This window comes from Ascaphus truei, chromosome 3 (genome assembly GCF_040206685.1).
Source record: "Ascaphus truei isolate aAscTru1 chromosome 3, aAscTru1.hap1, whole genome shotgun sequence".
Taxonomy (NCBI): Eukaryota; Metazoa; Chordata; class Amphibia; order Anura; family Ascaphidae; genus Ascaphus; species Ascaphus truei.
The window spans coordinates 109,656,458-109,684,195 of NC_134485.1; the positions used below are offsets into that span (position 1 = coordinate 109,656,458).

The following is a 27,738-nucleotide window of genomic DNA, read 5'->3' on the forward strand; positions in this document are numbered from 1 at the left end:
ATTAATCCGGGGGCCGCCTCTTCCTGTCATCGTATTCCGCCTGCGAGTGCCAAGTGTCAACGTGGCCCAAGTGCAAGAGATATTTTGGCTCCAGAGCGATGCGATCGCTCTCACAGTGACCTCCTGGCCTTGTCCCCTGGGCCCAAGTGTTCAGAGTGCAGGGCATCAATTCATGTGGCACTGCAAGATGTCAAAGTTGGCAGCCCATATGAGCATGTTCAGGTGTCACTAGGGCAGGGGTGGTCACCTCCAGTCCTCAAGGGCCACCAACCGGTCCGGTTTCATGATATTCCTGCTTCAGTACAGTACTGGTGCTGCAGTCTTCAACTGAGCCACTGATTGAGCCGCCTGCGCTGAAGCAGGAATATCTTTAAAACCTGGCCTGTTGGTGGCCTTGCAGGACTGGAGTTGGCCACCCCTAGACTAGGGCAAGCATGGGGCTGTGGGAGGAATTTGCAACCAGCTTTCAATGTTTGTGTGTTGTTCATGCATTGCTCTTCAGTACAGGCATACCCCGCTTTAAGGATACTCACTTTAAGTACACTCGCGAGTAAGGACATATCGCCCAATAGGCATTCGGCAGTTCACGCATGCGCCTGTCAGTACTGTACATCCTGAACAGCAATACCGGCTCCCTACCTGTACCGAAGCTGTACACAAGCGGGGAGACTAAAGAGCCTGTTACACATGCGTTATTTACATCAGTTATGCACGTATATGACGATTGCCGTACAGTACATGCATCGAGAAGAGGTAAAAAGGCAGTGCTTCACTTTAAGTACATTTTCGCTTTACATACATGCTCCAGTCCCATTGCGTACGTTAATGCGGGGTATGCCTGTAAGTTGTAAGCTCCTATGACACTGCACGCCCACCTATACACACATTTTTGGAGTGGCAATAAATGGAAAGCACTCAGCCATGTAACACCTATATTTCAGCACTTGATTCATAATTTAGCGGAAAATTTTTAGTCGTTTTGAACAAACAAACCCGAAAGCCTGACAGCAAAAAAAAAAAATTGCCTGACAGAATTGATGCGGTATAAAAATAAAATGCATGCATGCTTCTATTAAAAGCCTTTTAGGGTCTCATTCCTATCTGAGTAAAGCATTTTATTTGTTTTAAACCAGCTCCTTCACCGAGTTGTGATCGTGGCGTACAGCACGTCTCATATGGAGGTTCTGCGCTGGAATGATAGGTTTTTTTTTTTTTTGGTATTTGGTTCAGTATGAGGTTAAAATATAATCTTGGCATAAAGGTAACTGTGTTTTTTTTTTTAATTGTTTTTTTTTTGTCACTTGACACACCTGTTAACTCCTTCTGTGCCCGAGGGAATAAATCATTATCCCTGATAGAGTACACAAAAAAAACCTTTTCTTGGCAAAAATGTTCAATGTATTTAGCTTCCTTAGAAAAATTCAATCATCGTCGTAGAAACATTTTGAATCATTTGGCTTTCTGTGTAAAAATAAATACGTTTTATATTTTCATCAAGTCTGTTTAGTTCTAACCTTAGCAAGTTATCCTTGTTCATTGGTTTTTATCTCTGGCTAACGCTGGCAGCACCATTTTGTTTTAAACCAAACAACAAAAGAAGCCCGGATCAACTCGGTATATACTACCGCTTACAAACAGTTATCACAGAAGAGATTATGCTAAATATTAACACTTCCCAAAGTATTGGGTTACTTTCTATGTAATTGATTTTTTTATTTTTTTATTTGAAATTGTGTAAGTCCTCTGTAAAAAATTTTTTAACCTGTTGGTTTACGGGTTAAATAAATGGTTCTGATTTTTGGAGTGACTGTCTTTTAAGCGCGCGTGTGTGTGTGTGTGCGCGCGTGTTTTTACTATTTCTTTAGCTTTATCATTTCATATGTCAGTCTCGCTATCATTTTATCTTGTAGATAAGTGTTGCTAATACCTATTTCTCTTCTTTGTGCTTTATATTTAAACATGTCATTCCAATACACTGTTATTCAATCTTCATTTCCTACCTTACTCATTTACAAAAATTATCCTGTACCCAACAATTTTTGTATTCTTTATACTTGTTTGCATATCATTTCCCAGAGTCCCTAGAACCACTATATGCTAAGAGATGATGGGGGAAAGACTGGGTTATAGACCTGTCTGAGATGTGAATGTGCTAACACGTGATATTTCTTTTTGCTGTAGCCTATATTTATAAAATCTTATTAAAAAGATGCAGTTGCAGTTCAAAACTTTAAAACTGATCGGGAATGAAAATCACAAGAACTTTGCAATCCATCGCAAGCCCCTCTGCCAGCAGGGACCCGTTCAACATCACTTGGGTTGTGTTTGTGGTCTTAATGGTATGAAGCGGTTTCCTTCCTTCTCCTTTGACCTGTTGGCGTTCCCTGGGCTGGAATTTGGATGATGTCAACTCACACCCAGGCTCTTTCTGAGGGCTGTAGGTTAACAGTGTGTCAGGAATGCTTGCTATGCTGAGGGGCCTTCTCTGCAATGTGCCTGGGATTTAGCACCCCAGTGGTATTTCAGGAGGCCTCCTCTCTGTTTGTTAACAGCTGGAAGGCTCCAAAATAAAGAATGTTTCATTACAAAACGTTCAGGGAGTGGAAATGTCTCTGATGCTGGAGAGATAACAAAGGTTATTAGGCAACCTTCTCTCATCTCTGCCCTTCCCCATCTGAGGTGGAATGTGGGATTCCTGATGAAGGCGCCCTCACAAGGGCTAGAGCTTTTTGCACAGAGATTTTCGAGCTGGCGGACGCTCCCTATTCCTGGTTGTTTGCGAGGAGAAGAGGACTAGTGCCGACTTGCTGCAATAAACTGCTCAGTAGGAAATCCTTACAAGTACATTGTATTGTGCAATGGGGAAATTGGCTGATTCTAAGGTTTCTGCGATCACCACTGACATTACATTGCAAATATATGATTTTGCTAAAGCCGAGGCCTCTTCCATGATCAATGCCACCAGGCTGTTAGCAGCATATAGGCCAGCAGCTACAACATGTATTGTGCTCTGTTCAACCATAAATAATAGTACTCTTGCATCACTAACTATTTATAGGCCTGTCAAAGTATCAGTGCTTATGATGACATCATATGCTTACATTTTTTAATTTTAGTTCATTTTGGAGGAGAAATACTGCTGCAAAAATAACACGTGTCGAGCGCCACTTGATAAGATGTTGCGAACCACTCCTCTTCCCCGCCTTACATCTCAGCCCTAATTTGTCGCTATACACTTGCCCACTCTTGCCCTCTGCTCAAGGATGTCTTCTGTCTACCTCTTTTGTATTTAAAGCCCTCACCTGCCTTAAACATTTGTCACTGGCTGCCCCACACACCTGGATTGCCCTTCCCCTAAATATCCAACTAGCACCCCCTCTATCCACCTTTACGACCCATCTTAAAACACACATTTTTAATGAAGCACATGGGTAGAGCCATGGCTGATACTTTACACCAGAGGCCCGTTCTATACTGCATGCGGCCGTGCTCATGCGCGTGCCTGTGCGAACGCACGTGCCACATGCTTTTTCCTGTTACTGAGCCGGGTGCCAGTGTGTGTGTGTGTGTGTGTGTATATGTGTGTGTGTATATGTGTGTGTGTGTGTGTATACACACACACACATACATTTGAGCGCCGGTAGCGGCGCAAAATCATCCTTCCTACCATCTTCGCCACTGTCTGTCGGCTCCCCGCTCCCTGCCGTGCGCGCGCGGCCCTTGTATAGAAGGGCTGGCTGACCTCAGCCATCTATAACTGCCACAAGCGCGCACCCGGCGTAGCACGCCCCGGCACTATAGAACCAGCCTTATACATCGACTATGACAGACACACTTGCCAGAGCATCCTCCTACGGTCTCTGTACGCTCTTCCTACTTACCACTTAGATTGTAAGCTCCTTTTCCTAAATGTTACTTTTATGTCTCGAACACTTATTCCTATGACGTCACATGTATTACTGCTGTAAAGCGCTATGTACTGTACATGGATGGTCCTTTATAAATATATGAAAGAATAGATGATTCAGGGCACAACGGAATTTTGACGGAATTTATTAGATCAGTAAACACAACGTTTCAACCAACTACGCGGTCTTTATCAAGTGACTAGCATTCTGGTCACTTGAGACCATATAGTTGTTTGAAACGTTGTGTTTACTGATCTAATAAATTCCTTATGAAAATTCCGTTGTGCCTGAATCATCTATTCTTTCATATAGTTTCTTAGACAGGTATCCCCTGAACCAGGAGCACCGGTAATTGCAAGTATAATATTGTTTATTTTCTATATGGTGTGCAGCATTACATCTCTTTATGCTCTATAAATATATGCATGCATACACTAGTGAGACTGTATTGCAGGGTAGGTGTCGCAGTGCGTCCGTGGCCTCTAGCTGTGAATGGTATATGTTAATCAGCAAAAAATAACCCAGTAAACCTTAATCTACATCAGCAATATGTTGGATCCTTTCTGTTAACCCCTTTGCAGCTCTGGCCGCTGGAGGGTTGTTGTTACCCTTCCTTGCTGGAGGGGCAATCAACGCATTGCTTTGTACTTCTGTCAGGGAAGCGTTAAGTACAGTATGCAGTCAATCAAATGAACAGTCGAACATGGTGGTGGGTGGGGATGGTGGCGGCAGAAGGAAGAATTTTGGCAGACCATCAAGATGACACAAACTAGCCCTTTCATTGTTACGGAGAGTAAAAAAGCATCTTTCTTTCCCACTCTGTTTTCTCATTAGGCCGTCACACATCCGGGGGTGGAAATGGGACTTCTTGCTCTGAGCGATTTAGCTCATTCCAGCTTTTGTTCTGCATGTACTAACCAGTGCTATGGCATGGTAACTGTTTTGGTTACAATTTGGCATGAGTTAAACGGCTAGATAATTTTTACTTGTTTCTTGGCCTTTTCTCAGTTTCTCTGAGTCTTGGCCTCTTCCCTGTTTTTAGAGGATTTACCATTGTAAGCGTGCTAAAGGATTAACATTTGCTGTACTATGTGGAACGTCAACCCCACACACTGGATTGTTAATGAGCCAATCTGAACCCCTTCCGTGTACATCTGCGTCGCCCCAAAGACGCCTTTGGCGCAGCTAAAGGGTGCGAGCCGTTTGCTGCTGATTGGTGATGTTAAAGCTTCTCTATTTTAATCTGAAACTCACCAGCGAATATCCCCTGTACCCAATTTTCCAACTCTTATCTGTCCATGAAATGTCTGTGAATTGACTGTGTATAACCTCTGTTCTTTTAATGTAACCACGTATTGTTATAACTCTGTGCCCAGGACATACTTGAAACCGAGAGGTAACTCGCAATGTATTAGTTCTTGGTAAATAATGTAAATAATGTATATAAATATTAAAATTAAAATCGTAACATGTAAGTGGGATAAAAGTCACGTTGCAAAAAAAACAACAAACAAACAAAAAAAAACAAACAAACAAAAAAAAAAAAAAACAAAAAAAAAAACTGCACATTGCCTGTGTACGGACACAAAACAAGCTATAAACCGCTAAAAACACTCTATAATAAAAAATGTAGAGAAAGGGTCACCAATAAAGCTTTCCATAAATAGCTATGCTGCTGGAATAAAAAGACAGTTCCTTACTCCAATTGTGAATGTAAAAAAAAAAAAAAACCAGCGCAAAAAATGGTGAAGAAAAAAGAGAGAAATATCTAGTGTAGTATTTTTTTTTTTTTAAAGTCTATAATTTCTGTATAGGATAGATGGTAGGTAATGCACTCGCATGTGGCGCCTAGAAAATTGGCATTGCTGGTGTGTAAATAAAGCTGTGAAAAGTGTGGCGTTCAAAACAAAGCTTGTTGAAAATCGTGGTTGTACAAAAAATGACCCGCAGTGGTAACTAACACTGGCCTCTTCAACTAATTCTCCAAAGGGGCCATATCCGAAAAATATTATGGAGTTGAAGGGCCACAATCTTACATTTTTTTTTTCCAATATAATTTTAGATACAATTGAAGATCTAAAACTTATTCTATTTCAACGGTTTGCAGGTATTTATAACATCCGTGCCATATATATTTACATTGGCCTAACGTAATGTGAACAACTGTACTTTGCTACCTAAATAACTCTTACAACCTTAGCAGGAGCAGAAAGTCCAAGGACCTCATCAAGGCCCTTGGCGGAAGCGCCAGTTGAAGAGCCCAGGACCAGCAGGTACACACTGACTGTAGAAGAGACAAAGAAAATCTAGTATATGGTCTCCTTTCCCACCCATTTCCCTATATTTTGGGATATCTTGTTCTTGTGAAAGGCAATGGGGGTAGGTGTAGGCATTGGGTATCATTGTGATTTTATCTTTTCTCAGACCACACAAGGAAGTTTACTTTCAACATAGTTTAACAGTAAAAATGGAATTCAGTATTCGAAGCTCAGAATGTTCTCCTGGCTAAAAAGAGCTGGACTAGTGCGTGAACGATGGAGGATGCGATTTATTTATAAAATATCTTACCAGGTAGTAATGCAGGACGCATCCTCCAAAAACAAGAAGGAACGGGCACTCCAGAGGTCTTCATACAAAAAAAGTATTTTTGCATTATGGGTCTCCCCGGTGTGGGAGGATCTCTGTGTATCCGAGGCAGCAGTTGTATAGATCCAGTGAGTGCACCTAACCTCTTCTTACCAGGAAATAATACATTGTTACCTCTCGTTTTCAAGTATGTCCTGGGCACGCAGTTACTGTGACAATACAGGGTTACATTAAATGAACAGAGGTTATACATTTCATGGACCATTAGAGATAATATGAATTATGAATTAATACGCTTCTCACTTTTTTGGTCTCCGTGAAAGGATCACAACTCTAAAAACGGACCCTACTCTGCATGACCAGAATATTTGTTACCCGTATTACAGCAGTTTTAATTGGTGATAATCGGCAGGATGTCCCCTACTGTATGCTAGATAAGTGTTATCACTTCTTGTACCATTAGCACACTAAGGCCGCGGGCATGGTCAGCGCTTAGCCGCGCTCACGCTTGTCAGTGAGCCCCTGCAGCCGCAATGAAAGCGGCTTTAGCAGGGGCTCGCGCAGGCGTGCGGAGGCGTATCAGACAACATTTTTTAGTTTCAGCGCTGAGGGGAGCGGAGGGCCGGTCACGTGAGCGGTTCGCCCAATGAGGGCGAACCAGCTTTGTGACGTCACTGGCCCGCCCATAGACACGCCCCCGGACGGAGCGCCTTGTAAGCCAGGGAAAGCACCTGATTTCCCTCGGCCTCCGCGCGGCTCCGCACGGGAGAAATGTCTATGGACTCAGCCTAAGGTAGACAAGGAGCGTCTCTGTGGTAGCAGATAGTCAGTCTAAATCTCCAATGTTGGTAATGCCTAGGACACAGGTGGGTAAAGGTACTTGCCCAAGGTCAAAAGGAATGAAGAATGAATTCTTGGGCTCAGAGAATCATTGTGTCAGAGCTAGCTTCATACAGCAACCATCATTAATATGTTTTCAGCTCGCGCATATTGTGCAGCAGGTGATTAAAAGCAGTGTATGGCTGGCTGCAATATTAGTAGGCAGAGGCATTCACTTAAGCAGTTGTGTGTAATTTCCAAAGGTAACCTTAATAATGCATTAGAGTTTTCCCCCAAGATTTGTTTTAATTACAAGTAGCATTGTATTGGAACCATTGAATAATTTATGACGGAAAGGTGCTGTGGTACCTTGCCCCGTATGTTGCTGTGCGTTTTCCTGATGTCCTACTAGGTAGCCCTTGGACCCGTGCGTTTTTAGTCTGGAAGGTGAGGCCCTCGACTGATCGTTTTTAGCAAAGTCTCAACCAAGATGGAAAGCTTGAGATAAATTCTGCAGTCTATTTGGTGACCACACACCCACACCTCGCGTGCCTTAAATGGACCCCACCCATCCACACATATTTTTTTTTTCTGTGTAGGGGAAAATCTGTGCATCAGCATATGCTTTTGCCATTTTTGTATGCTGCTTTTTTCAGCTGTGACATCCATGTCGTGCAAAACTATTTTAAGAACCCTTTTTGTTTCACACACATGCTGTGCCAGGCTTATGTCGTTCCATACTTATTGACATTGTCTTCCAAAAAAAATAATTTTTTCCCTTTTTCATCTTTATCATATATTTTGTTTGTTTGAAATCCGTCAGTTCTGAGGTTACCGTTCACATAAAAATGAATGTGGAATTTGCCCCCTCGTCTGTCCAAAGCTCTGCAATAAAAGCATCTGATGTATATTCTTACTCGGGTACAAGCAAATCAACTAGAAGCAGCTGATTCATTTCTTCTGCCTGATCACTTCTATTGAATCCTATGGAAACTTTGATATTGGGCGTTACAACACAATATGTTGTGTCATCAGCAAGAGCAATAAAGTCTGCTACATCTATATTTAATGGCCGTGGCGTTTTCAGAATAAAAAGATGACTTCACGCAATATTGCTGCAGGAGAAACATATTTTTTTTAAATTGCATCATAATTTTTTTTTCTCCTTTTTCCATTGGTTCACCAAAGACGCTGCACCAGTAAGCTGTGTGGGGTGTAGCCTTTGGTTATTAAATCGGATTCGTAAGCTGGGTTACAGTAACCACCGAAGGAACACCATGACCTGCAAAGTTGTATCTCACACGCGCTCACTTGGCCTCGAAGGCTCTTCTTATTCAGTAGGTTGTGAAGCTGCTTTCTTGAGCTGGAGAAGATTTTTGTCTGATTAATTTGGAAAGACAAGAAAAATTCTCCAACACTGGGATGTGATTTCACAACATATTGAATACATTCTTTAGGGGAAGATTCTTTTAAGCTGCGAAAAGAGTTATGGCGCCGTGATTCTGCCTTAAAGCTGCAGTTCAAGCTGCCGTTTAAAAAAATAAATAAATAAAAAAAATTCCCATTCAATGTGTGCATCAATACAATCTGCACACTGACAAGTGATTAGCTAAGCTGCAGATCGATCCGTTCTCCTGTAATCGATCGCTTGCTCAGGGTTATTTAATTCAGTTCTTGCACAGCATTTTGGGCAATGTAGTTCCTGGAATATGATTGACTGGGCAGTTACTAGATACAATTGGTTCACTGCTAGAGAGAGGGCGGGGCTCTCGAGCCAGAGCCTATCGGAAGGGAAAGGGGGCTGTCACTTTTGAAATGCTTCCTACATTAGAAACATTAAAAAATGTCTTTAAAACATTTTTTTTATAAATGCTACAAGTATTTTCTCATAGTACAGAACTGATTTATTAAAAAAAAAAATGTACTGTAGGATATTGCTTGAACTGCTGCTTAAACTGCAATATAAAAATATACTTCTAGAGTGCAGTTGCACTCAAAGCAAGGGGTTGAAAAGTATGCTATGATGATATTGGCATGCATATTTGTGTGTGGCATAAGCGAATATACTATACACATTGATAGCAAGGAAAGCTTGTTCTGTGGTGTAGCAGAAAAAAATTTGGGAACTGCTGGTTTAGATGCGTCTTCTTTATTTATGGACAGAAGGTATCGGTAGCCAATGATCACGATAATCTATTTTGTTTGTGTTTACTCGTGGTGCTAAAGGGCAGCATTGTTCTATTAAAAATCTGTATTTGGTTTGAGCGAAACAGATATTGTTTTCCCCAGTAACATTGTCTTTTCTCTGGACAGGAAAATCTGTGCATCGGTATATACTGTTTTGCCTTTTTTTTGTATGCTGCTTTTTTTCCAGCTGTGACATCCATGTTGTGCAAAACTATTTTAAGAAACCCTTTTTGTTTCACACATGTGCTGTGCCAGGCTTATGTCGTTCCATACTTTTTAAAATCCTACAGCAGTCCAGAATAATTAGGGTTTTTTTGTGGTTTGCATTAGACCTAATGCTAGGTTTGTAAAAACAAATGTAAAGCATGATGCTAATATATTTCTAACCGCGTTCTATTTTTCTGGGGGAAAAACAACAACTTGGGTTTGGGGAAATGGCTCTGCTCTGGTTCATTCAGAGTTTGACCGGGTTCTGACAAAGCGCTGTTGTAGCGCGAAATGCGTTGGAGCAGGGTTTTTCAACTCCAGTCTTCAAGACCCGCTTCCCCTGCAAGTCTGGTTTTGAAGATATCCCTGCTTCAGCACAGGTAGCTGTCAAAGTCTGAACCACTGATAGAGCCACCTGTGCTGAAGCAGAGCTATCATCAAAACCTGACCTACTGTATTGGGGGATCTTGAGGACTGGTGTTGAGAACCTCTGCATTGGAACAATAAGTTTGGTTCACCGTTTTCTTGCCCGTTAATTAAAATCTTAGTGTTTTTTGCTCTCCAGGCATTTGTTTTTAGTCAGCTGTTGAACTGCCACTCTTACCCTATACATTTTGCTTTATTGTATGTTTGTAACCCATTTTTTAGAAATCTAATCTTATTGCGTTCTCAATTGAGTGCTACCAAGCCGAGTCTCGGTCAGCCAGTTACCATGCTGTGTTATGGGCTCTTTTGGACAGACATACATTCTTGACCAAAGAGCAGCTTGGTTATATGGCCGAGTTTCCTTCATACAGCGAAAAAAAACAGCTGTCCCATGCAAGCATAATGACACTTGAACGAAAAACAGGAACAAAAATAGAATTCCAGTCTTAAAATAGAGCCTCTGTCAAAATGCAAACAGCTGTACAATTATACCAAGGCTGGAATATTGGCTAAAGCTCTTGTATGCAGCCAGCCAATAAGGGTAAATAATTTCCATAATGGTACAGGGAGCAGCTGCTATTCCAATGTAGCGTTCACAGTGTAAGGTCGGGAGGCTCTATTATCATTTTGAGCTTAATTATTTAGTACAATGTGAACTACGGACATGTTGGGATTTGAGGGGTTCTCCACATTTACCAATACGCGTGTGTCCATTTTTCGTTTGTTCTGTAAAGACCGTCACTTTTTATGCAGCAAGAGATTGTTCTGCTATGCTGTGAATTTACAGGGACGCTCGCTCTTTATTAGCACTTCATTATAGGTGTTTTGGGTGTCAGCCTTTCATACTTGGGGAAAATTAGGTTACGCGAAGTGTAAATGAGCAGTGTAGGACATTTAGTCGCGGCCGGCGTTGAGCCGCCACTCCCCTCGCCGCAGGGACATTTCTCAGACGGCTGTTTTGCCACCATGCTAGGCCCCTAATCTTACACTAAAAAACCCTAATACCAACACCCCTTGCCCTACAGCCCCAACTGCTAAAACGTTAACCCCTTGCCCCAACCGCTAAAACCCTTAAGTTAACTTACCTTATTAGTGAAATAGCAAGCGGCTGAGTGTCCAGCGGCGCTACAGCGTTGGTTCTTCCGTGGACAAAACACCAGCGGCGACTTGGTCATGACCATATGCCCGATTCCGGAAGTGAGCAGGCAGCATTGTATATTGTGCTTAACCGCTTAACCAATTAAACGTCTTCCAGATCCAACCAAAACGTTCCCATTATTTCTATGGCATCTTTCTAGAAGGGGTTTCTCTCCTGGATGTTGATATTAAACACCTCAGAGAGATCGACAACTGGTGTTGTTGCAGTTCTAAAATAATGTTTTAGTTGAAAGGTTGACTATGTTAACAATGACCGTGTTGAGCGTAGTAATAATAAAAATGATAATGAACAACAAAATGAAATCGTGGCATGTAGAGTAGCGTTTCTTGGACCTTTTGTCCTTCAGTTTAATGCAAAATCTTTCATCAACTATGTTCTAAAATAACAGCCTAATGAGGAGAAGACCCTTCAGCTTGTCTTCTGGACTAAGCACCTCAGCACCTTCTGGATGATTTACAGGACTTTGGTTTACGGAGCGTCTGGCAAATAAATTAACTCTTCAGTGGTCGGGGCAGACTAAGGGTGGGTTGCTGCTGCTGGAATGGAAATGACAAGCTTTCTTTACTCAAGTTTAACCTCTTAGCCACCACAGCATACGCTTCTTTACAGGCAGTGAATTGATATGAATAATACTTTGAAAGGTTCTCCTTCCTTACAGGAATAAAACACAGACCCCATGTGATGAACAAAACAACCTATTAACAGTCTCACTGGGCTTCCCGCATAACATCAGCATGTTGAAGGCTCAGAGTTGTACGTTTGTACCAACTTGCCTTTTTATACACAAGGGCCCTCTTATCTATCTACTCTGTTCTTTGTTCGTATCCCGGAGACTGTTTGTTTTTCTCAAATTAATTAGCTTTCACGTATTAAGAGCTGGAGACAGTACCAGCCCAGTATATACTACGGGAACAGATCTTTTTCCATTATATAGTCTTAAAATCTCTGGAAACCCTGTATACAGCCAATCTTTTCCCTTTCTTAGCTCTTTGCTAAAAACATGCATGCAGAAACCATGTGTGTGCAATCAAAGGTTTCATCAGATCTCTCAACAAGAATGAAATGTTATCTGCATCAAAAATATTTAAACTGATGTACACTTGGCTGATTGATGTCCACTTGCCCATTGCAATCTTTGTTAAAAAATAAAACAATTATCCTTAATTAAAAAAAAAAATATATATATATGTCATGTTTCAACCTTGATGGGTATCATCAGTGTGGGGTTGGTCTTAATGGCTAAGCGGGTTTGAGACTAGACTAGGTAATCACCACTATTATTAAGGTTATGGTGGGTAAAAAAAGTGACACAAACCCTCCACAGTAAAGCATAAAGCAACTGTAAATATTACTGTATGTTCATTTGCATGTATATACAGTATATATATTCACCATTGGTATGAACTTATTGGCATCTGTATCCCTTCTGAGACGGATACATTATTTGTGTCCACTAACATGCCACACATTCATGTTGATTGCGCGTCGAGTGCGCTTCAAAATCAATTTTCTTTGCCTCCCCAAGCGGCGAGCTTGGGAGAGCGTGCATGCGCGTGGCCGTGCAGATTCAATTTCAATGAGGTAAACGTGACAGCAGCAGCGTGGACGCAGCCTTAATCGCACTAAGAGCGCAATAGGATATCCATTGCCTCTGGAACAGATTATGTTCTGTATGTGTAGGTTGAGATTTTACAAGCTGGCTATAACTTTATTTTCTATTGTTAATATATAAAGTTGATGATTTTTTTTTTTTTTTGGGGAATTACAAAGATTTTCCATATTATGTGCAAATGAAAAGAAGAATGGAAAATCCCAGAGCTCCCCCTCAATCTCAACGTAGCGGTGTGTTGTTGCAGCTGAGCGCTTTAGAAATTCCAGTTGCCCCAGCCAGCCAGGAAAGCAGGAAGAGTTTGCCAAATGTTTGGAGCGGGGCTGCTGGCTCTCAGAGGAAGTACACTGCAAATTTCCTGTTGGCTCACTTGTTGTGAAGCATTATATAAAATAAATATGCAGAAAAACCCCTGTAACAGTGGAATATGTTTCTAACAGATCAGCAATTCCAACACGGAGTCTACAACTGGAGAGAAACTTTTTTTTCTTTTTTCACTTCTTTCCTTGGGTGTTTGCAAATGGGAAATGCTATAACCAGTTGAAGATGTCATTGAGATCAGAATTGCTTTCTATATGTACACGTTCAGTTTGAAAGTGAGCGGTGGGCTGATTATTAAATGCTGCTTTCAGCCGTGGCCTGAAATGCAGCATTACTTTTCTGAAAGTGCTAAAAGTATTGACAGCAGGAGGAGTCTCGGTGGGACCCTAGCGTGAGAAAAGCAGGGCGCTAACAGGAAGCGGTTGCTAATTGAAGGCAGATTTGAGGCCGGTCTCTTGGCAGGAGCTTACATCCACGACCCTCACGCCTGCTGCTTTTGTTAAGGAATAAGAAGTCGCTGCCCATCATGAGAGCGACTCCCGAATTTCTTCTTCTCTTGGATAAAGATATTCTTTTAGTACCAGATTGCAAACCGTTTATGCCTGACCTGGCCTTATATAGTAATTTCCCAAGATTAGATACCATCCCCTGGAATTGTGTTCACGGAGGAGGGAGGAAATCCGTTTCCTCCTGCTCGGGGAGCAGGAGCTGAGCAGCATTCACCAAGAGGGCAGCTCTGTTTTTAAAGCTATGATCCCACCCCGACCAAATAGGTGTGTGTGTGTGTGTGTGTGTGTGTGTGTGTGTGTGTGTGTGTGTGTGTGTGTGTGTGTGTGTCAAAACGGTATTTCTCAAGGCATAGGATCCAACCCCATTGTGTATTGTGTGGGGTTTATTGTTGTGCTGTGGACACATTATTTTGTCTGTGCTTTGTTGTATTCACTCGCTATTTGATAATAACACTACTGATTTTATGCAGTGCCTGTTTTATGGCGGTTCAATTCTCCAATTAGATCAGTAACCGCCACAGTGTTGGTCTTGTACACCTACAAGGTTCAATCCACCCTTGACTGTCTACATTGTGAGTGTTGTCTTTAAAATCAATGAAGTGAGGCATGTCGGAGTGCATTTTCTTTATTGCACATCTGATAATTCCTGATAATTGCTGATAAGTGCTGATAAGTGCTGATAAGTGCTGATAAGTGCAAATAGTGCTTTAAAGGAGAAATTCATGCTTTTTAATTAATTTTTTTTTATTATATATATATTTTGGAAGCAGGGGGTCTACGGCACTGAACCCCATTAATTTCGGCTCTGGGGACTCCCTGCTTCCCGAGATACTTATCTCCGTATCAGGTGCTGGTATCTCAGCAGAGTTTAAAGATCCTGCGTCACGTGAGCCAATAGGAAGCCGAACCTGGTGATGTCATGGCTTCCTATTGGTCCGCAGGGCGTGGGAGCTTTGCAACTCTGCCATTACGTGAACCCTGTTAGCCAATTGGAGAGTTGGGAGCAGTGGGTCCCCGGAGCTGAAATGAATGGAGTGCAGCTCTGGAGACCCCCTGCCACCAACCAATGTTTAAAAAAATAAAAGAAAACCTCAAAGAAAACCTCCTGCCTAGATTGGTGCTTTAAGGCGTATGGAGAAGAAAGATACATAGGGGCTGTTGGAATTGGAGACTGTATCTGTCAGGACTTGAAGGCCACCCTGCAATGGAGAGGTTTTAAGATGTGAGAAGGTTCTCAGAAATGAGTTACAACCACATTGGGCATTTGCGGCCTGGTTCAAATGGGGCTCAGAGAGAGCATGTTTCTCTTCTTGCACTGTCCTTACCTATTTTATTTTTTTTAGAAAATAATTTAGGTCTGGTGGTGCCCTGGAGCTGAATGGCACTATATATTTTTTACTCCAATGTTCCATCAGTTTCTGTGATTCTTAACGATTTAGTTGCTGGTGTTCTTTCCTGGATTTACAAAGATGGCGCTTGAGGTCATCCATGCAACATCACCCGGTTGATATGGCGGCTTCCTGTCGGCACACACGATTTTGCGGCTACTTTTGATTTCCCTAATCGGAGATTAAACACTGGCAACTAAAATGGTAAATGTGTCAGGAACCAGGGAACTACCTAGAGCTAATTTTAGCACTGTTAACTCGGGAGGTCCACCTGGTTTGAATTATAAGAAACAAAAAAGCCATTAAAAGAAAAGTAGGCGGGACGGGTTCTTTAAACAATTCAAACCACCACACCTGCCAATCCGCTCCAAGTTTCCGTACTAGTTTGGCCCAGACCTTGGTTTCTAACTTCTGTTCCCAAGCATTAAGGGATTTGTTGTTTTTTCTTCTTGGGTACAAACAGCTGGGTCGTATCTGAAATTACAGCTGTGTATCCATTAACCAAGGCCAAAAATATCGTTGTTGTTTTTTTCCGGGGGGGTGCCTCTGTGTCAATTTAGTCAAATAAGAAAAAATCGAATATGCACTCGGCAAATTTAGGGGGAAAAAAAAAACTGGACTGAGAAAGACTTCACCTGGGTACAGTTGGTGCGAAGAACCACCAGTATGCATAAATCAGTACAACAGTAAAGCAAAAATGGATCAGCACTCAACAATATCAATAAATCAAGTGGAATCAATAAAAGGCCACGTGGACACAGCACATTTGCAAAGCAGGCTTGAGGAAAGGGGCCACTGGGCCAGAAACGTTGCATTGTGTGAGTATGTCCAAACCGTGTTATCTGATGGGACTCTGTTGAGCTATTGTACTGTACATATCTTTACTTTATACCCTGTGAGCGTCACACATTAAAATAGCAGATTCTATGTCAATGTAGTAGTAACTGCCCCTCTCTCCTGCTTCTGGTGTCAGTATTTCTTTTTCCTTCCGAAAGCTTCCCCACAGCATGTGTAAAGCCCGGGGTCCCTTCAGCTAGAGATCTTTCAAAGCCGAGCGTCCCGCGCTGGGAGCAGATAGTTTTACTCCTTTTGCTCTCTGCTGCAGCCCCAGATCCGTCAACGCTCAAATTTTCCAGTAGAAACATATTTTCTCCTTAAAAGGAAGTGGAGGTGCCGTGGCGAGGAGGCAGGCACAGAGCGAGAGAGAAAGTAACTGCTTCCAGAGTCAGCTGAGGCATGCACAGCAGCTGAGCTCATGCTGCCTGGTCCTGTTTTAATATTCATGAGGGTGACGTCAGGCCTTGGCATTAGTATTACTCAGGATATATACCTCCGTCCCCTTATGAGAGCCACGAGAAGTTCCATATGTTTTGTTTGAGCTAAGAACTTCTCGAGTTTACAGCACGTCTTTATTATAGCAATATTTACTATATGTAACAGCTGTAATCCTGCAAATACTGGCAGCGACCGCGTCTAATCAGTACATACAGTCCCTTGAGTTACTAGGGACGCGATAGGGCTGCCATGCGGAGTTGTGCATGCGCGGCATATCACGCGCGGCGCTCAACACACGATAGCAGCCGTAGCGGTGATCTGTGCACGCCCCATTTGGGTTGCTAGGCATAGATTGCCACATGACGCATCTAGGCTGTGCCCGTAGCCCCCTATGTCACCATAGACGCAATCGGGTTGCCATGGGCGGTCTTTCAGTGCGCTATTGGTAGATGAGTAAGAAATATGGCGATTTTGTGCATGCCCTCCTGGGCTGTCAGGCACGTTTTTGGATGGCTATGTGACACACCAGTAGCCATGCTTGCACAGTTGATGTAAACATGGGCCAGCAGTGATGACAGATACCACATTAGGTGAGCTGATTGGTTTATCCTAGTATCAGTGCTGTGTATTGGTTTATCCTAGTATCAGTGCTGTGTATTGGTTTATCCTAGTATCAGTACTGTGTATTGGTTTATCTGCTGTGGGCTGTACCTGGGAATGTGATTTGTGTATTTTTAATTAGATGCAAGTGTTTTTTCACATGGGGATGTGGGTATATATGGGTGTTGGGATCAGTCACTTCCCTGAGGAAGGTCCCTCAACGAGGACCGAAACGTTGGTACACTGATCTCTTCTTCCGGCGATGTTACAATGAATATATATATATTGTTTAATAATTCTATCAAAAGTATTTATTCCTGCATGACAACAGAGGGAAATTTAGGAACTGCAATAGTGGAGAAATGTGGAAGGGATACAATGGCAAAATGGCTTTTATGATGTAGGATTTGCATTGTCAGAGCGGTCGGCAGTGTTGTTGCAAAGTTCGAGTACGGTTTGGGTCCTGGAGTATTGTATAATATGTTATACTGTAGGTTGTTGTAGCTTTTCATGGACAAACATGAGTTCTTCATAGATTTGACAGAGCTTTTCATACTATATGTGAATAAGGCAAAGAAGGGTGGGTCGCCGTGTTTCTTCCATGTAGTAACAAAGGAGGGAGGAGTAGGAGGTATGATACCCTTTATTGGACCAACAAGTAGTTGATATGCCCAATGAAGGACCCTGAGAGATTCAAAAACTTGTAACATATCAACTACTGGTTGGTCCAATAAAAGGTAACATGCCACCCACTCCCTCTCCCTCATTTGTTACTATATGTGAAGAAGAAACTCGTCTCCTAAACCAGGGCTACTGCATAGATTTTACGTTCTGTATCTTATTCTTTCCTTGTCTGACTCGTTTCTGTTTTTTTTTTTTTTTTTTTTTAAATATAAGTAAAAAAAGATACAGACCATGCATAAAACCAAAGATTATTTAGAAAATGTTGGCAAAATGGTTCCCTGATTTTGGTAATTTTTGGCACTTGATGACCTGGTCTGACAGTTGTTAGGATCAGTTTGACCAGCCTAGGTGCATCTAGCATAGGGGTTACAATCTACTATATATTTGTGAATATATTTGTGAAAGCACTGTATGTTTGTCTGCATGGCCTGTGTCCCTAGCGGCAATCTCATTGGTCCCTTGGGCCGCCCGCCCCCGCACACCTCTCATTGGCCTGAGTCGGAGTGACGGGCCAAAACACACACACACACACACAACCCCGCGCACCTCCTCCTCTCCCCGGGTCTCCCGGTTTCCCGCTTTTTCATCCCCCCCCTCCCCCGCTACAGTCAGCGGGGGAGCGGAGCGAGCACCCGGGACACAGCGGGGGACTCTCACCTCCCCACGGCACCTCTCACCTCTCTCAGCACCCATAGGCCACTCCCTCACCCGGCGCTCTCCCTCAAACCCCTCCCCCCCCACACACACAGAGCACGCGGCTCTCCCCTCACCCGGCGCTCTCCCTCACCCCCCCCCCCCCCACACACACACAGAGCACGCGGCTCTCCCCTCACCAGGCGCTCTCCCTCACCCCCCACACACAGAGCACGCGCGTCTCCCCTCACCCGGCGCTCTCCCTCACCCCCCCCCTCCCCCACACAGAGCACGCAGCTCTCCCCTCACCCGGCGCTCTCCCTCACCCCCCCCCCCCCCCCCACACAGAGCACGCGGCTCTCCCCTCACCAGGCGCTCTCCCTCACCCCCCACACACAGAGCACGCGCGTCTCACCTCACCCGGCGCTCTCCCTCACCCCCCCCTCCCCCACACAGAGCACGCAGCTCTCCCCTCACCCGGCGCTCTCCCTCACCCCCCCCCCCCCACACACGGAGCACGCGGCTCTCCCTCACCCGGCGCTCTCCCTCACCCCCCCCCGCCCCCCTCACAGAGCACGCGGCTCTCCCCTCACACAGGCCGCTACCCGTCCCCGCGGGCGCACTTCCGGCTGTCTCCGCCTCTCCTCCGGCTGTCTCCGCCTCTCCCCGCGAGAGGCCCAGCACCTCCTCACCGGAGCGTCTCAGCCTCGCCGCGGAGGAGCCCGAGGTGGAGGAGGAGGGCGGCCGGGACCCAGAGGAAGAGGAGCGCGGCCGTGTGCAAGGTGAGTACACGCAGGGGAATGGGTTCTTTAACGCGTCCCTGACTCACCCTGCCCTTTGCCCCCCCCCCTACCCTCCCTGCCCCCCTGCCCTTTGCCCCCCTGCCCTTTGCCCCCCCCTGCCCTTTGCGCCCCCCCCTTGCCCTTTGCCCCTCCCTCCCCCTGCCCTTTGCCCCCCCCTGCCCTCTCTCCCCCTGCCCTTTGCCCCCCCTGCCCTCCCTCCCCCTGCCCTTTGCCCCCTGCCCTTTGCCCTCTGCCCTCCCTCCCAATGCCCTTTGCCCCCTGCCCTCCCTCCCAATGCCCTTTGCCCCCTGCCCTCCCTCCCAATGCCCTTTGCCCCCTGCCCTCCCTCCCAATCCCCTTTGCCCTCTGCCCCCCCTGCCCTTGCCCCCTCCCTCCCTCTGCCCTTGCCCCCTGCCCTCCCTCCCCCTGCCCTTGCCCCCTGCCCTCCCTCCCCCTGCCCTTGCCCCCTGCCCTCCCTCCCCCTGCCCTTTGCCCCCCCCACCCGCCCCTCCCTGCCCTTTGCCCCCCCACCCGCCCCTCCCTGCCCTTTGCCCCCCCACCCGCCCCTCCCTGCCCTTTGCCCCCTCCCGCCCCTCCCTGCCCTTTGCCCCCACCCACCCCTCCCTGCCCTTTGCCCCCCCCACCCACCCCTCCCTGCCCTTTGCCCCCCCACCCGCCCCTCCCTGCCCTTTGCCCCCCTCCCTGCCCTTTGCCCCCCCCACCCGCCCCTCCCTGCCCTTTGCCCCCCCCACCCGCCCCTCCCTGCCCTTTGCCCCCCCCACCCGCCCCTCCCTGCCCTTTGCCCCCCCCGCCCCTCCCTGCCCTTTGCCCCCCCGCCCCTCCCTGCCCTTTGCCCCCCCGCCCCTCCTTGCCCTTTGCACCCCCGCCCCTCCCTGCCCTTTGCACCCCTGCCCCTCCCTGCCCTTTGCCCCCTGCCCCTCCCTGCCCTCCCTCCCCCTGCCCTTTGCCCCTCCCTCCCCCTGCCCTTTGCCCCCCCTGCCCTCCCCCTGCCCTCCTTGCCCTTTGCCCCCTGCCCTCCCTCCCAATGCCCTTTGCCCCCTGCCCTCCCTCCCAATGCCCTTTGCCCCCCCCGCCCCTGCCTGCCCTTTGCCCCCCCGCCCCTGCCTGCCCTTTGCCCCCCCGCCCCTCCCTGCCCTTTGACCCCCCGCCCCTCCCTGCCCTTTGCCCCCCCGCCCCTCCCTGCCCTTTGCCCCCTGCCCCTCCCTGCCCTTTGCCCTCCCCGCCCTTCCACGCCCCTCCCCCCTCTGCCCTTCCATGCCCCCCCCCTCCGCCCTTCCACGCCCCCCCCCGCCCTTCCAAGCCCCCCCTTCCAAGCCCCCCCCCCCCCGCCCTTCCACTCCATACCCCCTGCCCTTCCACGCCCGGGCAACGCCGGGTATATCAGCTAGTACAATATATACTAGTAACCTTGTACATCACATGCACGCTTCGCGGACCAGGTACCTCATCACCTATTGTTTTATTCTCTGTGTGTGTGTATTCAATTTTGTGTTCTTGTTCTTGGCCCCACATTGTGTTGTGAGCAAAGTTTATTCAAGAGTGTTTTTATTTTTTTAATTCAGTTGTACTGAGCATCTTGTGGTGGGCACGTTGCGTCACGTCCTGTTTACTTCCGGGTTCGCGGGATATATAAATGTACATTGGGGAGAGGCATATTCAGGGAGCCTTGATAAAGTGCGTGGGCACGAAACATGTCAGCTCCCGTTTGTTGCCGGTCACTTGGTCCGATGAGTGAAGCTTATTTTTGTTGTTACCCTCTCTCCAGCAATTTTGTTTCCGGTGGTGCGACGCGTTTTCTTCATTCCCACGTTGTACTGCGTTGCGGAATATGTTGGCGCCATATAAATAAAAGATCATTAGTAACAATAATGTCCTCGAGCAAGTAATTTTGTCTCCCTGTGCCTCAGTCGCCATGTAATAGATTGTAAGTGCTATAGAGCATGGATGTTGTTTACAGTACAGTGCTGCCAGCACTCAGCACTGTACCAAATTGAATGGCAAAGCACTTAATTCCTTCACCCTCCACTGCAATCCCAGAATTCCTGTGTCTGTACCACACAATGCAGAGTGTAATTTACGTTCGTAATCTGCTAGGAGTTCCTGCATTCCAGCCAGTGATGAGAACTTGCAAAGAAATGGCAGCTAGAACGTGACACACTCGCTCAATGTGCGCATTTCTGTGTCCAAGGCCAGCATCTAAACGTCTGGTTACAGGCACTGGAACAGGCTTTTCTTACATGTGGGGAATACAATACTCTCTGTCTTCTAGGTAGGGTCGGTCATGGCTAGCCATGTTTAAAAGCTGTTCAATCCATTTTACTTCCAGGAAGCCCTGCAGTGCTTTGCTGGCACCTTTTGACCGGGATGGGGTTAGGGGATAAAGCATGTTGAACAGGTTACTGTAGGGCTGCGATTATGACATAAGCTTTTATTTGGTCACTTTTCATTATAGTACTAACCCACTTTCACATTAAGACATATTTCAGGCACCCCTATAATGATATCAGTAGCGATCACTGGCGCAATTACCCCATAACTACCAACCAGTGAGTAATTGAGTTGTTTTTAGAGCAGTACCGGCTTATTTTTGTGTAATACTGTTGAGCACAACAACATAAACCACAGTCTGAAAATACGGTATTTTTGCTGAGTTGGCCACCTCTTACCTGATACAGTAGGTGCAGTGCCTCATTAATGGTGGCTGGATATGCCATAATATCTTGACTGGCGCCCCTTTTGATGGAAGGGGTAAGCCTCTTAATATAGGCTGGTCGACTCGTATTTGCTAGCTAGCCATTTTCTATTCAACCTTTTCCCTTAATGGGTGCGTATCTGACGCAATGCAGTCTAATCATAACATATAGGAAATTAAATTAGTTTAGAAGTAGAATCATCATAATTTCTGGTTTCTTTCCACCTGACTCTCACCTGTAGGATTCTTTTGGGGGGTGGGTGTGCATTTGGGTTTGTCCCGAAGATTACTCATAGCAAGAAATCTGCATCAGAGTGCAGAAACTGGAGGAACGAGGGGGCCTCCAATCACAAGCCTCCATTCCCCTGTCTTGTGTGTTGTGTTTATTAGGTTTGGTCGGTAGCCAAAGTTTCCCAGCCCCCTTTTTTTTTTCTCATTCCTTTTCATTCCTGTCTTTCCCTGCCAGTCACGCCTGCACACAGTCTGGAAACCAGCTTTGAGTCCTTTTTTTTTTTTTTTTTTTTCTGTCCAAGGAAAGAAAAATAACTTCTATTTTCTGTAATGTTTCACATTACTGCTCAGGTCGTCTGCGGGTAAACTTTCCAGACGGCACCAGAAACTCTAGTCAGGACTGCAGCTGGGTTTTCTGCAGTGGAAATGCCTTTAAAAGAAGCGGTGAAGCGCATTTTAACTCTGGAAGCTGGATTCATACCGTAGATGGGGACTATTTACCTGGCTGTCTAAGTCTGGATGTTTTTTTCCCTTTGGTTTCTCTGGTGCTGTGGGTCCAGGTTTTGACGTTGGGATAATTACCTGTCACTGAGCTGCTGGCCGCCTTGGTTTGAATAACTCTTCTCTTTCCCTGGGATTCCTCCTAACTTGACAGTGGTGATGAAGTACAGAGCAGCGGTGAGCTTAATTCGCTGAATTTAAACTTTAATGTGCCGTTATGCGTATGGCAAATGTAAAAATTTAATAGTGGGAATCATTTGGGGATGGAAAGTTTTCTATATCTTGTTTTTTACATTTTCTATATATATATATATATATATTATATATTTTTGTTTTTTAAATGGGGGTGTGGTAGTTGTGTAACTGCATTGTAAATCGCTCTGTGTGCGTGTCTCGTAATGTTGCTTCCTGTCAATCTTTCCAATGGGAGAGTGCGTTGGATATTTTATCCTTTATTAGCCTTGGAAATCAGATGCTTCCCAATGACTGATCCACTGTGTACTTTTTAACTACAGTAAATGTTCAAGAAAACGGCCCAGAACTTGATAGGGTTCAAGTGTGATCACCACAGACTATTTCCTGTCTACGTCTTCTTTAAACGTCTTTTCATTGCTTCTTTATGGCTTCCTTTACTGTCAACTACTTGTTTTTTCCCTTCGTTTCTATGGTCTTCAGTTTTTTTCGCTCCACCCCTCATCTTTTCTCTGCTCTATTTTTTTTTTTTCTTCCACTCATTCCCGTTCGTTTATTTTGGGCGCCCCGTCTTTATTTTGGTTCATCTTGCCATTCTTGACTTTCATCCATTCCCATTCCTTATCTTTCAATAGTGTCTTTTCCCCTTCCGACGCGCTAGTCTTTGTTTCCTTTTCCTGTGCTCCTCATTTTCCTGGAGTTGGGAGTTAACAAAAGGATAAAGCAGAGGGGGATTGAACCCAGGACTTAAAGACCCTTCAAATATCCCTAGGTACTTTAAGGACCTAGAGCCGGGCAATATTGCTGAGGGAAATAGTTTGACTCATTTGGGTCACCTGGTAGACACGTTGAGGCCAATGGTGAGACAATTTCTAATACAATGGCCATGATACAACCTTGTTCTTGTTGGTGAAGACTGCAATTACCTGCCTCCCTCAACCTGAGCACCAGTAGATGTCCAAATAGTCTGCTGCTGTTAATCAGGCCATGTGGATGCTGGACAGCTGCAGCCCGATTGTCCCACCGCCTGTAATTTACTGTCCCTAAATACCTAAACCATGACGAGACCTACACTTGAGTGACCCATTTCAGATGTCCCAAAGTATCACCTGGGGACTGATTCTAGATAGCTACATAAATGGCAAAACTGTTTCCAAAAACGCCTTTTCCGTCCTTTCAAGATCACTGGTTGTCACGGGCTTCATTCCCTACAAAATCACAGACGAACAGAGAAGATGTGTTTCCATCTACTGTACTATCTTTTCATGCGTCCAACTCTTTCCCCTTCTCCTCCTCCTTCCTTTTGATATTCAACAGGGATCTCCTTGTTTTTATAAGGCAGCGTGTTTTTATGAGCCAAATACATATTTAGATATTGTGTTCATATTGCACATTTAGTTTCAGATGGGGCTTTGCAGTCCTTTTTGAGAGATTGGGATCTTTGTTGCACTTTTCTGGTGCACTTGTCTATACAGCAGCAAATTCACAAGGGAAGAAAGGAACAATGCAGCTATTAATCAGTGACATACTGCAGGTAAACAGAGACACCATGACATTTACTGATTTGCCCAAGATCACACTTACTGTACGTAACTTTATTTTATTTTTTTAAATTGTACAGGCTTCTGGGGGGAGGAGACCGTTGCTGCTTTATCTCCTATAATGTTTTTGTGTCTTTTTTTTTTTATTATTTCTTTCAATTTTTTTTAATAGTGTTGTAGAAACATGATTTTCTTAATCTGTAGTTCCTTCAGAAAACAAAAAAAGGAACCTAATCCAATATTGGTGCATCATAAAAACCTCTGTGGTAATGGCTTTCAGAATATCTAAAGTGGCGGTGTTCTTTGCATGAAAGTATGGAACTCCTTCGGGGCCAGGGTAATATATAAATGCTCAACTGCGAGTACTAACGCTTCTATGCAACTAATGTGTGGTGCTACTCAGGTGTGCACTGGGAAGTGGGACTGAAGACCCCCACACACACGGGAAGGGAGCGATCTTGGATGTCACGAGCCCCAACCCTGAATAAAGCCTTAGCGCGGCATCTACGATGCTGGATACAGATACAGTATCCAAGGTTCATGTTGAATCAAAAAATCACCTCGGGCATGGAAGTACTCATGGGATCCCTGCCGACATGAGTTCAATTGGCAGTCTCCAGCCACATGAAGGGAAGACGACAATTGAAGAAAAATGGCGGTGCAGAGCAATGGTCTCTTGGGGGAGCTTCATTTTAACCTCCCAGATACTTAATATTTGAAACTTGTATATCTCATGAACAAAGCATCTGATAAAAAAAAAAAACATGCCGAAAAGGGCAAGAATAGATCTTTTAAAGTAAACAGATAAAATGCAAAAAAAAGAACAAAACATCAGCTCGGACTGCTGCTTAAGGTAGCAAGAATTGAATATACAAAGTATGTGCACTAGCAACACTTTATTTACCCAGTTTGTCTTTGCTACTCTCCGAGAAACACAAGGCCCTTTTGTGCTTTGGGTTATGTTGGCTCCTTAGAAATAAGCAAGGATATTAATAGTGAGATGGCCTAGGGCAGTGTGTTAGGTTTCTGATGAAAGCGGCTCATGGCCCTTGGGGATGGAGGAGATCTCACTGGCTGGGTGAATGGACTCCTGGGAGAACTTACCCACTTTATGGAAGTGTTACTCTTCTCACGATGATAGTCGGCGTGGGACACTGCAGGGAAGACTGGTTTTCTGAGCATGGATACCAAAGGGTTTTGGTCACTGGTGCAGCAGAAAAAAACTTCCTTGGTGCCTATGGGGTACCATCTGTCTCAGCATGAAGATCTGTCCTCCTCACCTGTGTCTCAAGTTGAGGAAAAGATGGAGAGTTCTGAGTGCCAGACAAAAGTAGAGGTGCATTTCACAGTGGAAGATGAGGTAATGTGGCAACTGTGCAAGTTTTTCCAGGAATCTGGGAATATTTATGCGATTATTAACACATCGTTAGAATTATAGCTGTTAGCCGCGCGTCCCTGCTTCTTAACTATCACACGGCACAATACATTGATGGGCACATTATGGGCATGGGACTGAGCATGTAAATTGCCCTTCTAACATACCAAACACATTCTAAAATGATGGGAATTGTGGAAGGCTTGAGCAGGCTTGAAGAGATGGAAGCGTAATGTAAGAGAACTTGTGGTGCTTTGTTTTGGAAAACTGCTTTGAAACTGTATGTAACCTTATGGGATTTTGACATTGTATGTATGTCTTTATATAGCGCCATAATTGTACATAGCGGTTCACAGCAGTAATATACGTGACAATCATATAAACAATAAATAATGTAAATAACACATAAAGGGGAGAAGTGCTTCAGACATAAAAGTAACATTTAGGAAAAGGAGAATCTAATTTGTTGGTAGGAAGAGCGTACAGACAGTAGGAGGGCTATCTGGTAAGTGCGTCTGCAAGGGGCCAAGGTTAATGTATGAGGTGTTAATTATCAGCCATGGCGCTACTCATATGCTTCCTTAAGCAGGTGTGTTTTTAAGATGGGTCTTAAAGGTGTTTGGTAATTATCCATGTTCTTGACGATTATATGTACATGAAGCAGCTGCTGCTCAAACAATAACAAGCAAGAAGAGGAGGCGGCAGACATTGAACTTCTGCACCGCTGAGGTCTGCAGTGAGCAAGCTACTGGGCCCTTTAACGTGCACGTACTAGACAAGATCTGCCATGGTCTCCCCCACAAGGGAAGAGAACTAGGGGGTCACTAAGAATCCAATGACATGCTAGGGCTTTTAATGCTATTTTCTTTGCACAGAAACATTCCAGGTACGGTTTGTAGTTTAGTGGGATATCATTATCCATATTATTTTGCATAACAATAGATCACTATGATCATTTAATATTCATGTACAGTTATATACATTTAATGTCTCCGCCTTCTAAATATAACAGCGATTTATAGATCCAAAAATCTGGGCATGGCATAGGTCCGAGCATACTGCAAAATCACAGCAACTACTCTGTGTTTTGACTCTCTTCCCCCCCCCCCCTCTCCCCTTCCCCTTTGGTAGAGGTGCGTATGAAGCTGCATTGAGTGATTGACGACAACACTTGTGTGCCTCTGATTATCATCGTTTGCCTAGCACTACCTTAGATCCAGGTTGCCATGCACAGTTCTAAATGGGGAATGACTATAATAAGCGGTTTGGGTTATACTGAGCCCTTTTGTGCAGCAGGGAATTGTATATGTTGTGTTGCAGGCTACTCTAATCGGCTGTAAGGTGCTGAATGTAATGGGTTGCCAAAGATTTAACATTTACAGCGAGTCAGTGTAGTTTAAACCTCTGATCGGGACTCGCAAGGTTTTAGTAGCAACTAGTGGATTCACCATACAGAGAGGATCTTAGTTGATTGAGCCATAAACCTGTGCAAGGCCTATCGGGAGAAGTTTGAGAACCCAGTGTCGCAGTCGGAGGAGATGGTGAGATTCAGTGTGTCTTTATGTCGAAGAGCGTTCCAGGTGAAATAAGGGATGGAGAGCTGATCTATACATAAAACACCAGAAAATGAACGGAAGGACGTGTCCTATACTTTGCGTGATTCACAATCAATGGTGAATCGACCTAATAAATCTTTAAATTACCCAATTACTTTCTCATAATAAGAATGCTGTCCTCGTGCCCTGGGCTAGGCTTTACCCCCAAATACCATTTTGTGTTTGCAAGACGTTCTGATGAAATATAAAACTCTTATGACACATGAAAGGTAGAAATACAAGAGTACTTCTTATTGATGCCAGCTCTGTGCTAGATGGTTTGGGGCTTCTGGGAGCAGAGGATCTGTGCAATTATATAGTTCACAGGGAATACATGTCCCATTATCACATACCTTTTGATCAGTGTTTTGTTAAATAATATTAGTTCTCACAGCGTTAGTAGGGACATTTGGATTGACAACAAAGTGCTCTCCCACAGGTGTTCTTGTATTTATGTTGAATACTGTATGGTACATTTTACCCAGCACGTTTGACTA

At 44.8% G+C, this 27,738-nt stretch overlaps 1 protein-coding gene across 5 annotated transcripts in view; it reads left to right on the forward strand.

Moving 5' to 3' along the window:
* Positions 1-27,738, forward strand: part of MYO1C (myosin IC) — a 179,253-nt gene that overhangs the window by 94,375 nt on the left and 57,140 nt on the right. The window contains exon 1 of one of the 5 annotated variants that reach the window (XM_075589332.1): positions 22,314-22,715. The exons of the other annotated variants lie outside the window; for them this stretch is intronic. Coding sequence (XP_075445447.1) covers positions 22,698-22,715 — 18 coding nt within the window. The 5' untranslated portion in view covers positions 22,314-22,697. Of the gene's footprint in view, positions 1-22,313; positions 22,716-27,738 lie in introns of those variants that run through there. 5 annotated transcript variants of the gene reach the window in all.